The sequence below is a fragment of the Alosa sapidissima genome, chromosome 15, assembly GCF_018492685.1.
Source record: "Alosa sapidissima isolate fAloSap1 chromosome 15, fAloSap1.pri, whole genome shotgun sequence".
Classification (NCBI taxonomy): Eukaryota; Metazoa; Chordata; class Actinopteri; order Clupeiformes; family Clupeidae; genus Alosa; species Alosa sapidissima.
Genome location: NC_055971.1, coordinates 20,043,831 through 20,056,842, shown reverse-complemented (window position 1 = coordinate 20,056,842; position 13,012 = coordinate 20,043,831). Strand labels below are relative to the sequence as shown.

Below are 13,012 nucleotides of genomic sequence, written 5' to 3'. Positions count from 1 at the left end.
CACAACGAAATGGTAACAAATACATGTAAAAGAGACATATCGTGGAGTTTAGGCAAGTTTTGTTTTGGCAAGTAGCCGTATAATAAGCGGGATAATGTATAGAATGCCAGTCATTATTAGGAAAATAAGTCCCTTCAGCTGGCGTGTCGGGGTCCCAATAATGACTGGCGTTCTATACATTATCCCTTATTTAACATACAAATGATAATCTACTGTCTCGGTATTGACCACAGTGTACTTGCGGTGACTTTAAACCACAGGAGATGGCCCTCTGCTTTGTTGATTGGCTACATCTGTGGAGGTTTACACTGAATACCTACGCCATCACAATTATAGTGAAATGCAATTCCATCAGACAATTCTGAAAGTACAGCATTTTCAAAATTCTCTGTTGGCTTTGTATCCTATAAACAGTGTGTATTCATACCTATCCAAAAAATCACTGGATATGTCACCACAGGCAAGATCTTACGTATGTCTTTATAATCTGACTTGAAGGCTGAATTTTGCTTTTTCACTCTCCTGTCATATATTTTTCAATTAAATTTAGTCATTGTCTTCTTTATATCCATGAATAAAGGTCCTGTTTTGCTGTGATTGGTTTGGATGTTTTGAATTCCTTGGAGGTTCAGGAGATTTTTTTTCCGCTTCAGCCTTGACAAAGAGGCGGGGAACTGTAGGTGACTGCACCATCCACCCCACCCCACCCCAGCCGGGGGAATGAAACTCTTGCAGGGATCGACCCAAAGCGGCGTGTCGGAATCCGTCCAAATTCACCACACCTTTCACAGCGCATTTCAGATCGGCCGCGCAGACGGACGACAATTCCGCTTCTCTGCCTGACCTCCTTTCTTTTCCACTTCCATTATTTCTGTTTTCTTTCGGGGGGGGGGGGGGGGTTAGGGGGAGAAGAAATCAAAATGAGAGCCATATACCGTGGGCCGTGGGATTATCCCTCCATTCCAGAAAGGAAATTATTAGATTTGAAAGCTACAGCGGAGCTTCCTGAGGCCGAGGAAATGGACTAGATTTTTATGCTTGTGTCCTGATCTTAGAAAAACACCGTGCCGCCTGGCAGACAGACAAATACACCCCCTCTGCCGTCCCCTGAGCATTCAGACTTGCAATTTATATTTATGTCTCCCAGAGAAAAAAAAAAAGTCATTGAAGAAGCTAGATGGCACCTCTGGCCACAGTCAAGGGAGGGAGAAGGAGTCGGAGGGGTTGGGGCTCAGAGCGGAGTGGGATGGATAGATTTAAGTCTGAGTTGCAGCTGGCTTTTGTCCTCCTTTCCACTTCAGTCGCTCATAACAAAATGTTTGTTCCAAAAGTGTTCAGGTAGGTTTTTTTTTGTTTGTTTGATAGTCATGGCACAAGGTGCATGTTTCCCTGCTTTGCTGTATTTGTATCTATGGCAATGCTAAGAGGAGGCGACAGCTACCGCTGGGTTTCTCGACAGCCACTGTTTTGGCAAAGTGAACTGAACCTCTGAACTGACACCGAATGGAGAGAAAAGCCGCACAAACAATTCCATTTCCCACAAACATAACAAAACAAGGAGAAAGTGCAGGCCTTTCATTCCCCTCAACTCTCTGGGGTAGTATGCACTACAGAGCAGAAGTGATGCGGCTCCGGAATTGCAAAAATTGTCTGTTTTTTTCTGTGTCAATGTCGTAATCAGGCAGAAATTATTTAGTGAAGGGTTTTGTTCCTCGCTGCCCTTGTGTCTTTAGTTTTTGAGAGATTTTTCTGGAGTGTGTGATTAAAGAAATCAGAGCTGATAATTTGTGAAATTTCAAAGAGTGTTTGTGAGAAATTTGGAAAGAGTCATTTTGCTTGCAGCATTTCAAGTGGCATCTAAACCAAAGCTTGTTTGCTTGGTACAGAACAATTGCACAAATGCTGTCATCACTTGCCGTGTAGAATTCTGGCCTGCCGTAATAATCAATGGACATGCCAAAATAGTCTGTATATAAAGCACATTTCCTACTTAATTAGGCACTGGGAATCCTTTCCAAGAACCTAAGTGCAATTACAGCAAAATAATATTTTTTGTAAATTTGTGGTAAAAACCAGCAGTCATTCCCTGGCTTCACTCTGTAACATATGAGGTAATTTTTGGTAATTGCCCGGAGTGTTCCGCCCTCTGTGGCGTGGGAATGCTGTGCATGTTCCAGAGGCCTCATGGATTGATTAGGTCCTTCCCACTGACTAGATGGGATTGCAGTGAAGTGTCCAGTCCTCCCTCCTGGATAATCGCCTCATTTCCTACCACAACCCTCTCAACCCAGCCCTCTTCGTTCCACCAAACCTGTGGTAACGCTCACCTTCACTGGGGCTTCAGTGCAGTGCTGTCCTTGGGTATCCTCAACAAGAAATAAAAACAGAATCAGCCCTAACACGAAGCAATATAGTCGAGGTTTAAGAGAACTTTTGCCGGCAGACATTTTTATAGAATTTTATTTTTCCGATAACAAATAGCAAAAGAATAATAAACAATAACAGCAACTAAAAAAAAAAGTAAAGAAAGGTTCAGGTTTCACGGGCCAAACTCTCATGACAAATGTGTCCCAGCACCTCAGTAATGGCCCCACATTAGTCTGGGCCCTTCAAATCATCTCCAGCGTTCACCCTCTCCGTTCTCCCCAGCCCCTGAGCCTTCACATGCTAATACCCCCCCCCCCCCCCCCCCCCGCACTCCTCTCCTCTCCACCTCTCTCTCTCTCCCTGCCCAGCGCCACAGACTGGCCAGCTGAAACTCTACCCTCCTGTTACAAACTCACACCGGGGCCCTTTTTTCGCGTCTCCCGACACATTGGAACGGTTAGGTGAGGGGCCTGACCTCTCCCCCCTCTCTGACCCTCCCCATCCCTCACACGTACACAAGCCAAAGCCAGAGAGCCAAGAGCTGGTCCCCCCAAGGGGGAACGGCCGCAAGATTAGACGGGGGTGGGGTGGGGGATTCAGACTGTGGCCTCCCCAGTTGGGGGGCCCCTCCAAGGTAGGGGCTCCACTCTCTCTCTCTCTCTGCCCAGTCCCCTCTGTCTGTCCTCGGCCCCTGGAACTGGCTCTTGACAGCCTGGCTCTCCTCCGGGCCCCCATGGTGCGACTGGGGCTGTGTGGGAAGGGAGGGCCGGTGGGGGTGGAGGGGGGCTGTGGATGGAGGGTTGAGGGCCTCTGTCATTCTTTCATGCTCCGAGTCATATTTTCTTTTTCTCTTTTTTTTTTCTGGTCTGCCTTGGTGCCACAGAGATGGCTTTGTGCGTGCGTGTGTATGTGTGTGTGTGTGTGAGAGAGAGAGAGAGAGAGAGAGTATGACAGAGAGAAAGAAGGGGGAGAGAAGAGTGAGAGAGAGAGAGAGAGAGAGAGAGAGAGAGAGAGAGAGAGAGAGGTAATTGGACTGCCAGAGGTTGATCTGCACTTGAAAAAAAAAAAATCAAATATCAAATCCTTCGATGCACATCTGTGTGGCTGAAGGCGAGAGAGGAGGAGTGGAGCCGGGGAGTCTCTCTGAGCCCATAAGTTTGGGGAGTCTTCGGGGCGTTCTGGAGACGGCTCTGGGTCTGGATGGCAGGCAGTGCAGATGGAGGAGGAAGTGCACATGAAAGCCGCCCAGTGATGGAGAGCCAGCAGCAGCTCCAGCACCAGAGCCAGGCCCCCAAGCCTGAGCTCACGCCCGAGCAGTGCCTGCGCAAGCTCAAGGACTCTGCTGAGAGCCCTCATTCGCCACGCAAAAGAGCTCCAAACACCTTCCAAGTACCTGCCTTCCAGCCATCCTTGTTCCCCGTTGATCTTCCCCACCCAGCCACCACCACCGCCATAACTCCACCTTCCCATTCCAACTCCTTCCACACACACACACACACACACACACACACACAATCACACACAATCACACACACACACACACACACACACAATCACACACACACACAAACACAAACACACACGCACACACACACACACACACACACACACACACACACACACACACACACACACACACACACTTCCTCCCCCATCCCTGGTTCTGCGACTCTGCTCCTCTGCCTGGTTGCCTTGGTTCTCCGGCAGCACAGGCCTCTGCTCTGCAGCTGAGCATTCCTTACCTCAGGTTAGAATAGTTAGACTGTGAAATCATCCAGGACCACCCCGCTCCCCTGAAACAAAACAACAAAAAAAGATCCTGAACCATACCATGCACACACAGACACAGACCTATACACATACTCACACAACCTCACCCTCTTACTTAATATGCTCCAGTACCTTGCAGCCGATTTTTTAATATTTATGGGTGCTGAAGCCATGAAGCCAGAACGGAAGAAGGGTGGAGGGTGGGTGTGGGGGATGGGGGTCTGGTCCTCTCTAGTGCTCCCTGGGTAGCTTCAGCAGCAGGGAGGGTGTGTGTGTGTGTGTGTGTGTGTGTGTGTGTGAATCTGTGTGTTGGTGGTGTGTCAGGCAACCTCCATGCCAGGCCTCCATGTTGAAATGATTAGGACACAGGAAGCAGAACCTGACACTGCTGACATGAGACACGCCCTCATAACCCCCACATCCCTCCACCCCCCCCCCCCCCCCAGCAACGCCACATCCTGCCCACAAGAACCCTCTCGCCACGCCAACAATTGATTCACCATGACAACCAACGGAGTAATTTACATCACCTGATAAGGGGAAGAGAGAGAACAAAAAGTGAACATGAGGGAGGACAGGAGCCGCAGGGCACACATCGCCTCACACCTATCTGACTCACCCAACCACAGTGTTTCAACACTTTTGAGGTAAAAAAAAAACAACAAAAAAGAAAAAGAAAAACTCTGACCACCTGTACCTGATGGCTGTGTAAGAGCACAAGTGAACTACTTGGCCCCGACCGCAGTGGCTACAAAATAATTTGGTGTCTTACTCGGCAAGTGGGACACCAAGACCCCACGAGCTCAAGCATTTTGGATTTCAGTTATGTGTTAAATTCCCGCTATTACTCAAAACATACAGCGACAAAAGAACACAAATACTATGTTGATTTAATTTCACGCCATATTACCTTGGATCTGGGTTTCTTTCCTTCCTGAAATTATAAACATTTGCAAGGTTACATTTTTGACACGAGTTCAAACACTGTTGTCCAGATCATTTACTCCTCAGCATTCCACCCACAGCATTTACATTTTCTCTCTGTGCAGAAACAAGTGGGGGTGGATAAGGGCTTTGGAGACATGTGTATACAGTTACACGCAGGTCAGCCCATTTAATCTATGGCAAGAGCAACAGGCCAGTCTGCTGTTGAAGTGTTTGACACAGAGCACCACTGCCCTCTGGTGAGAGGGAGGAGGAGTTTTGCTTGCATGTTTTCTCATTTTCTCTGCCCTTTTTTGTATGGGTCATTAATTAAAAATTACAATTTTCAAGGTCTTGAACAAGGAAGAGAGGAATGGGCATCTCAGAAGGGAAAATAAATAGCACACATTCACAGACAATCATGCAAGGAATTCTTTTATTGTACCCTAGATAGTTTCAAAACTGGGAGATGTAAAATTTGCATGAGGCACTTTTGCACTTACGACATCTGAAGACCTTCATCTCATAATTAGACTTCAAATATGTAATCAAGGTCATTTTGCCTCGTTAAAAAAAAGCAAGCATTACAGAAAGGAACTTTCATTGCACATGAGCTGGACTAGACCAAAGCCACTGGTGAAAATACAGCACAGACTGTATCTCTATGATCTCTGTGATCTGTGTTGCCAACTAAACTTGAGTTGTTGCCCTCCCTTCTGTAAGCTCCAAAGTGTGTACTGCACGCTTTCATAACGATGGAATATTACTCATTTATAAGGGCAAGGGTTGGAATAACAAGTGTGGGGTTTTGGAAATTCTGGACAATGTTTTCCTGCAAAGCCTCATGAGGTAAACCATTTTTTCAACATGACTCAAGAAATGGAATTAGCAAAACCATTTCACTTAACACGGCATAAAATTTACCATTTTGCCTAAAAAAATCTGGCTGCCGGAAAATGTGCATATTGTTATATTTTACCTCTTGCCAGCTGTAGAAGGTGAGTATGGATGAGCATAAGTTTGAATTCTACGTGTCCAAATTTCAGAGTGCTATCCACAATACAATATCTCCTGTATGCCCTGTAGCTTTCTTAACTATAGTGGAGAATGCTTTTCTATTCGCTGTCTTGTCTGAGCTGGAAAAGGTTTTTACTTCACTAATGTGGAGGTGAAGCCAGCTAGACTCAAAGCCGAGGATCTGTGCATATTCACTGAGTCACTAGGGAATAACGCAGCACAGCAAGAAGCTAGGAAGGAATGCAAACTTGTTAAGAACAAAGGATAAGGAAATCAATGGCAAAATATGCAGATTCGGTGAAAGAGCAACATGCAAATTTTCCTGAGGGAGTACCCTCTGTCTCTCCCTTAGCAAAAGAAAAGAAAAAAACACAACACTGCCAGTAACCTGATTTTCTTAAAGTAGTAAACTACTTCACGAGTATGACACAACAGTCTGGCAACTTGGCAGGGTAAAGATATGGCCTTTATATTTATATTTATGGGGGGGAAAAACACAAAAAACAGAATTGGCAAAACTCTTGAGAAGCCTCGTCTTTAGCCTTGTGATAGGATTGAGGTGTCGGGTATTTCAGAGGTGCTGTCTCAGGGTTTAAAGAGTTCAGTAAACCAGGCAGCTGAGTTTGTCACTTTGGCGACACTTGAGCAGCTTCAGGAAGGTCTCGATCTTGTGGGCGTCCTTCTTGAAGCAGTTGAGCAGGTTGTAGTCGCGCAGGATGGAGTCCAGCATGTCCGGCGGTAGGTCCGACTGCAGCAGGCTCGGTTCGTACACTGACGGCATGAGCATTCCCTCGTTTAGCATCTGAATGGCCGTGGCATGGGGCAAGTAGGGATAGAACAGGATAGAAAAAAGAATGTTGTGAGAAAACAAGTTTGTGTCTTGGCACGTCCTGAACAGCCAGTCAGCTGAAAAAAGCACATGTTGACGTTTATTTTTTTGTGGACCACAACATTACTTTTGAAAATAGATGGGAACAAATCTGTGTAAACATTTGCAATGGTGCTTTCAACGTCGCCATTTGATAAACATAGGGCTAGAGCTCCAGCTTTAGTTGAGTTTGAATAGAACAATTTGCTTGTCACATTCAATGTTTTGCTTAGATTTTTATATGACTCAAAACACCAGGTCCACAGAAAGAGAAAACAAAGAGAGAGAGAGAGAGAGAGAGAGAGACAGAGAGAGATAGAGAGAGAGAGAGAGAGAGAGAGAGAGCGAGAGCAAAGGATGGGTGTACCTTTCGGATCAGGACCAGCAAGCCTTGCTCCAGGCTCAACAGCTTCTCCGACACCCACTTGGTCTTGTTGATTAGAGTGTCCGGGGCGTTGTCATAGTGATTCAAGGTGGTCTGAAGGTAGATGAGCGGCTCAATCCAGGACTGCACCAACAGCAGCACGGAGTGCAGAAGCCACTTGTCCTGAGGACGACAGTCACAGAGCATCGTAAACGCCCCCAGAGGACACTGCGGTCGCACCCTGGCACCATTTACGGCATCGGACATCCCATAATAGTTTGAGCTATACCCTCCATAAATTAGTGGGGGCCCCTTTTAAAATATGACCCACCACAGGGGTGCATGCTCTCAATCTATCGGCCATTTATGGCACTTGTTTTACAGCTTTCAATGATTTTTCAGTGACTGGGGATGAGTCCTCATTATATTAGCGTGCCCGACACCACTGACCAAAGTGCTGATTTGGCCAAAGCCTTTCGAAAAGTAAACCTTAAGGTTAAACAAGTTAGACTGGAGAGTACACTGGCTCTGTCTCAGCAAAAAAAGATGGGAGAAAGAGAGAAGAGAGAGAGAGAGAGAGAGAGAGAGAGAGAGAGAGAGAGAGAGAGAGAGAGAGAGAGAGAGAGACTGCTTTTTAAAACTTAGGTAATTTGCTGAACGGAAAGGTCATATGCTTATCTAGTAGGAATGTCACACCAATACACAGAGAGGGGACCTCTTATTATACAATGTAGGATATTTTTTCGAGTCACCAGGAGTGAACTAATTTCCTGTGCAGCCAGAACAGAGTGTAAAATGTGCAGTAGATTAGAAGATTCACTTGAGATAAGAGACGGGACAGAGCTGGAAATTCTGAAAGATTTCCATTTAAACCTTCACTCACTTTTACATGCTATTTACAAGTTTGACAAGGTTGAGGGAAGGCTGTGTGTGTGAGAGAGAGAGGTAAAACTAGCCTTTGCCTTTAGTACTTTGTGTGTGTAACTCTTATATAGCATCCTTACGTGATTACAGTCATACATGCTGACCAAAACATTTCTGGCTGAGAGAGGGGCATACCAATGATCAGGCACAAATAGCACACACACACACACACTCTCTCTCTCTCTCTCTCTCTCACACACACACACACGTGTTAAATGAAAGTAACTGCTGAGGCGACGGAAACAACACTCAGTGGCAGCCTCTGTGAACTTGACTCCAGGGAACCGAGAATCACTCGCTTGGTAAGTGACTATTATTGCAAATAAAAAAATGCATGCACCAGTGGCAAACAGTACTGAGGGACCATATTCACTCACTCATACACACACACACACACACACACACACACACACACACACACACACACACACGGTTTTCCCAAACAAATCAAGGAAACAAAACCGCGGAGCGTCGCATGTCCATCTGCTTACCGATGTTTGCTGGATCTCACTCTTGGAGGCGAGGATGGGGAACGGCTTAGTGATGCATGTGCTCCCTGCCTGGTTCCTCACAGTGCGCATCGAGAAGGGCACAAACATGTCTTCCTGTGAAACAAGAATCACAGCATACAAAGATAGATAGATATTTACATAGCTTGTCTATTATTGTTATATTCTCAGAAATACATACCTACGATAGCCTTATACCGCCTTATGAATGTAATTCTTTGTTTAAAATGTTTTGTTATTTAGAGCTTTTGTTAAAACTCTCTGATGCTGAATTCACTCCTCCAGTAGAATCCACTACTGTAGTACTTAAAAATAACCTGGCAAGACAAGATAAGCACAGTGGAATACACCAAAATATGTGCACATTTAGATTTGGCTGCATGTCATCTTCACTTTATAACCTCCTGTGGCTCTTTAACTACTCCTTGTGAGACGACACCTTTTGTATCGCAAGCCCATTATTATCCCAAGTCATGCATATTATTTAATTCATGTGGGGAGCATTTCGCCCTGGTATATTAAGGAGCTCTAATTTGACTTCATTTAGAAGGTTGTGCTGGCAGGCTATGTAACATTTGGCTGTGCATAAAATCAGCCTGATTATTCATTAAGATTACTGTCTCATTAATTTGGCGACTCGTGGCTGGCATGCAGTGGCACACAAGTTTGATTAACAGATATCAACATCCTGCATAGACAGACTTATGCCAGAGTACCTTTTAACAAGAACAAACACGATATAAGATAAACCCTGTAACCCTGTAACTAGACCCACATTTACAATTGAAGTGGATATGCCACCAAATCGCATTATTACTAGTTTATACAGGAATTAATTATTTAAATGCAATAGTTTCTGTAGATTAAACAAATACATCTCAATAATAGAGCCGGGGAGAATATGCAGGGCTGGAGTTGATCTCAGGTATACTGTAGCTGAACATTTTGTAGATTTCTTTAATTCACCCATACCATATGCATAGAAGAGTAAGCATAATAAAAGTCATCTTCAGGCATTTTTTGCAGATTTACTATTTCACACCATGGGGGCTGTGGATAGGGTCTTTTTTTTTTTGGTCTGGGGAGCCGTGGCAGAGTACTCACAAAGAGAGAGCAGGACTCCTCGGACACGCGGTAAATGAGCTCGGCGTGCTGGATGACCCGGTCCAGCAACTTCTCCTGGGGGATGGAGGCGCAGTGCGCCGAACCGCCTGACTCGTCCTTACAGTCCAGAGGCAGGGCCAGCACAGTGTCCCAGCACAGCGCCAACAGCAAGGTACACACACGGCTCTGCAATCCTACAGGATTACACACACACACACACACATAGATGGAAATACTTACACATATGTGGATGTAAACACAGACAAACATACAAACTCAAGCCATATGTTTGTTTGCTAAACAACTCTAACATGAAATACCCTGTAGTCTGTTCATTGTGTCAATCGGTTCTTCTTGTGTCTATCATGAGTGGGTATATTCTGCCTTTTATATAGTGGAGAGGTAAGGCAAACCACCAACATATGCATGTATGCAATAGCACGACCATGTCAGAGGTGAAAGGGGATATGTTCTTGTAATAAAATGAAAATATTCATCTACTTACTATACATCTCCATTTACAGAGTTTTACAGCTTTAACTATACTTCCTTATACCCACACCAATATTCACACTACAACAGCATCAATACCACTCGGTTGGCATTCCCTTATGATTTCCAGAACTGTGTTTCCCTATTTACTTCTTTGGTATTGACATACAACATCTACAGTTGGACTACATGCACTTACCACAAACACTACTATTGACTCGGCAATAACCCCATGTTGACCTTGAGGGACTACATTTTCTTCCAGTCACTACACCCTACATTGAAGGTCTAAGGAGTGATGTATTGCACGCCTTCCGAGTCTCTCCTCTTCACTGTATGTTTCTGGTACTCTTCAGAGGCACTGTAGGATGATGGCAGACGGATGACATTGAAAATGTTATTAAAGACCTCAGAAATTCTGGTCTGCTGCCAGGTACACCACTCTATGGTTGACAACCTGTCCACCTCATCTTCTCCTGCTCTAATCTCTAGAATCTAATTTGTCTGCCTGACACTGATCACACTACTTCTAGGAGAATCCTTAATTGAACTTGGTATAAAAGAAGATAAAAATTAACTTCTGTTCTTCTGAGTGTTGTCTGCAGAGCAGTTCATTAGGGAACTATTAGTATGCAGCTCTATAAAAACCGACACAGTCTGCAAATTAACACCACCTAATTCCATACAATTCCGCCACCCCCAACCAATGCCAATTCTAGATCAAACATGACTTCTTTTCACTCCGGAAACTTCTGCAGAAAATATCCTTGGCCTTTTTTTCTCATCTTGGCAAGGCTGCCATGGTACTGGTGCCATGGTTTCTTCTTCACAGAGTTTAGGCCCCTGCTGTAATGTTCATAATGAGGTAATCTGTCTCCAAGTAGTCAAAGCGGCCTATCTTGATGGCTCTCTGTCTGGTTGCCATGGACTACATATGCTTCCAGCTGAAGGAATCCTTCATAAAACATAATCCGCAAAGGGATATTGAAATAATGCCATAGTAGGTGGGTGGAGGACTTCATTAAATCCTTCATATTCCAATTTTCTCTCTGATTACACTGTGTCCTACATATTTTAGTCACTAAAAACCACAATATTATGCCCTAATCCAATTTGAGAATTAAAAGTGATGTGCTCTGTCTGTCGATTTCAGAATTAAGCCCACTTTGTTGTTTGGATGATGCACATTTCACTGGAACCAATTGCTATCGGCTGAGAGCTGAGGCGAACAGCAGAAAATGTCCACAGACCCCCCCCTGATTTCTAAAATGTGTGTATGATTAAAAAGGGTGGAATTGTGCTGCAACAAAGTTTAGGATGATAAAAGCATCACTTCCAACATAACCATGACAAGCTCCTTGAATATCATCAATTCTGAAAAAATGAAAGTTGAATATATCTTTTTACCCCCCCCCCCCCCCCCCATCAATGCACAAATAGGCTGACACCAGACATAATTTCACTGCATTTCTTACTTCCAGTAATTATATGCGACATATATATATATGTTATATATGTGACAATAAACTTCCTTGTATCCTTGTATAAACTTCCTTGTATATAGCCTTAGATTCAATACTGAATTGTGCATTATTAATAACCACATTATTCATAGGAATTCATAGGAATTCATAATAAGCAACTTACATTGGGTCTCCAATTTATGACATTGTAGTCTAATCTTCTGCTACTTAACACATCACTCTAGCTCTCGGACGTGGTGAAATATTAACTTGATGTCACATCATATGGACAACTATAAAGATGTCACATCATATGGGCAACTATAAATCTGCCTGTTCCCAGCATAGCACAACACTTTGTGATGGTTAGCTTGTTACGATGACGATATAACATATCTTTCATAAGTAAGTGACTGACCTACAGTATCTAGGTGCAATTTGAGATGCCTGATGAAATTAGACGTTGTTGAACCGACATGGTTTATTCTGGTGCCACACACCTTGCATGTAGCTGTTCGCTTATTTCCAATGTGCACGAAGTTATTGTAACCGAAAGTAATGATAAAAGGCACAACTTCTGGAGGACTTGTCACCATGGTCAATGCATTTTTTTATCTGTGTGCGCAAAGTAGGCTAAATAAGTTTACCTGCAAACACCATTTGCTTGTGGAAGACGATAGTGCAGTGGTCACAGACAAGGGTTAGCACGTGGGAGACTGGGGTTGGATTCCCGTGTGATGCGTTTTGGCAGAGTGAGTGTGCATGTGTACCAACGTCTCTGGAGAGAAGGCACGCAATTTGAACAAGAAATCGGTTCCCAAACGGAAGTTTTGATTGCAACAATTAGCTAGTTCATGCACCATGGTGTAAATAGCATACAGTACTATAAACACCAGGGTATATGAATAGCATCCACTTCTAACTGTACATTCATGCAGCATACCTTATTCAGAGTGTCTATTACACAGCTGAGCTATTCACACCCTGTTACGTAACAACAAAAAAACATGTTGCTTATTTTTTTTGTTTAACTTATTAATAAAATCAATATGCCAGAATAAATGCACAGGGGTGCAAATAGCATATACTGATATTTGTACCAGACGGGGTATTAATAGAACACATTGCTGTGTGCACCGGGGTACGAATAGCATACATTGATATTTGTACCAGACGGGGTATTAATAGAACACATTGCTGTGTGCCCCGG

The 13,012-nt window shown here is 44.2% G+C and overlaps 1 protein-coding gene across 1 annotated transcript; it reads right to left on the bottom strand.

Moving 5' to 3' along the window:
- Window positions 1–5,501: 5,501 nt before the first annotated feature.
- Window positions 5,502–10,206, bottom strand: smtla (somatolactin alpha). Its single transcript, XM_042064567.1, has 5 exons — window positions 10,168–10,206; window positions 9,848–10,041; window positions 8,726–8,839; window positions 7,314–7,493; window positions 5,502–6,880 (listed from the first exon to the last, which is right to left on the bottom strand). Exons 1-5 carry the CDS (start codon window positions 10,181–10,183, stop codon window positions 6,680–6,682), a joined length of 705 nt encoding a protein of 234 aa, XP_041920501.1. The 5' UTR covers window positions 10,184–10,206; the 3' UTR covers window positions 5,502–6,679.
- Between the last annotated feature and the right edge of the window lie 2,806 nt (window positions 10,207–13,012).

Excerpts from the sequence above, each read along its gene's own strand:
- smtla (XM_042064567.1), bottom strand. Across the intron at positions 7,494-8,725 it reads GTGAGATCCAGCAAACATCG|GACAAGTGGCTTCTGCACTC; the intron begins GTAAGCAGATGG and ends TGTCGTCCTCAG. Across the intron at positions 6,881-7,313 it reads TGCTGGTCCTGATCCGAAAG|ATGCTAAACGAGGGAATGCT; the intron begins GTACACCCATCC and ends ACGGCCATTCAG.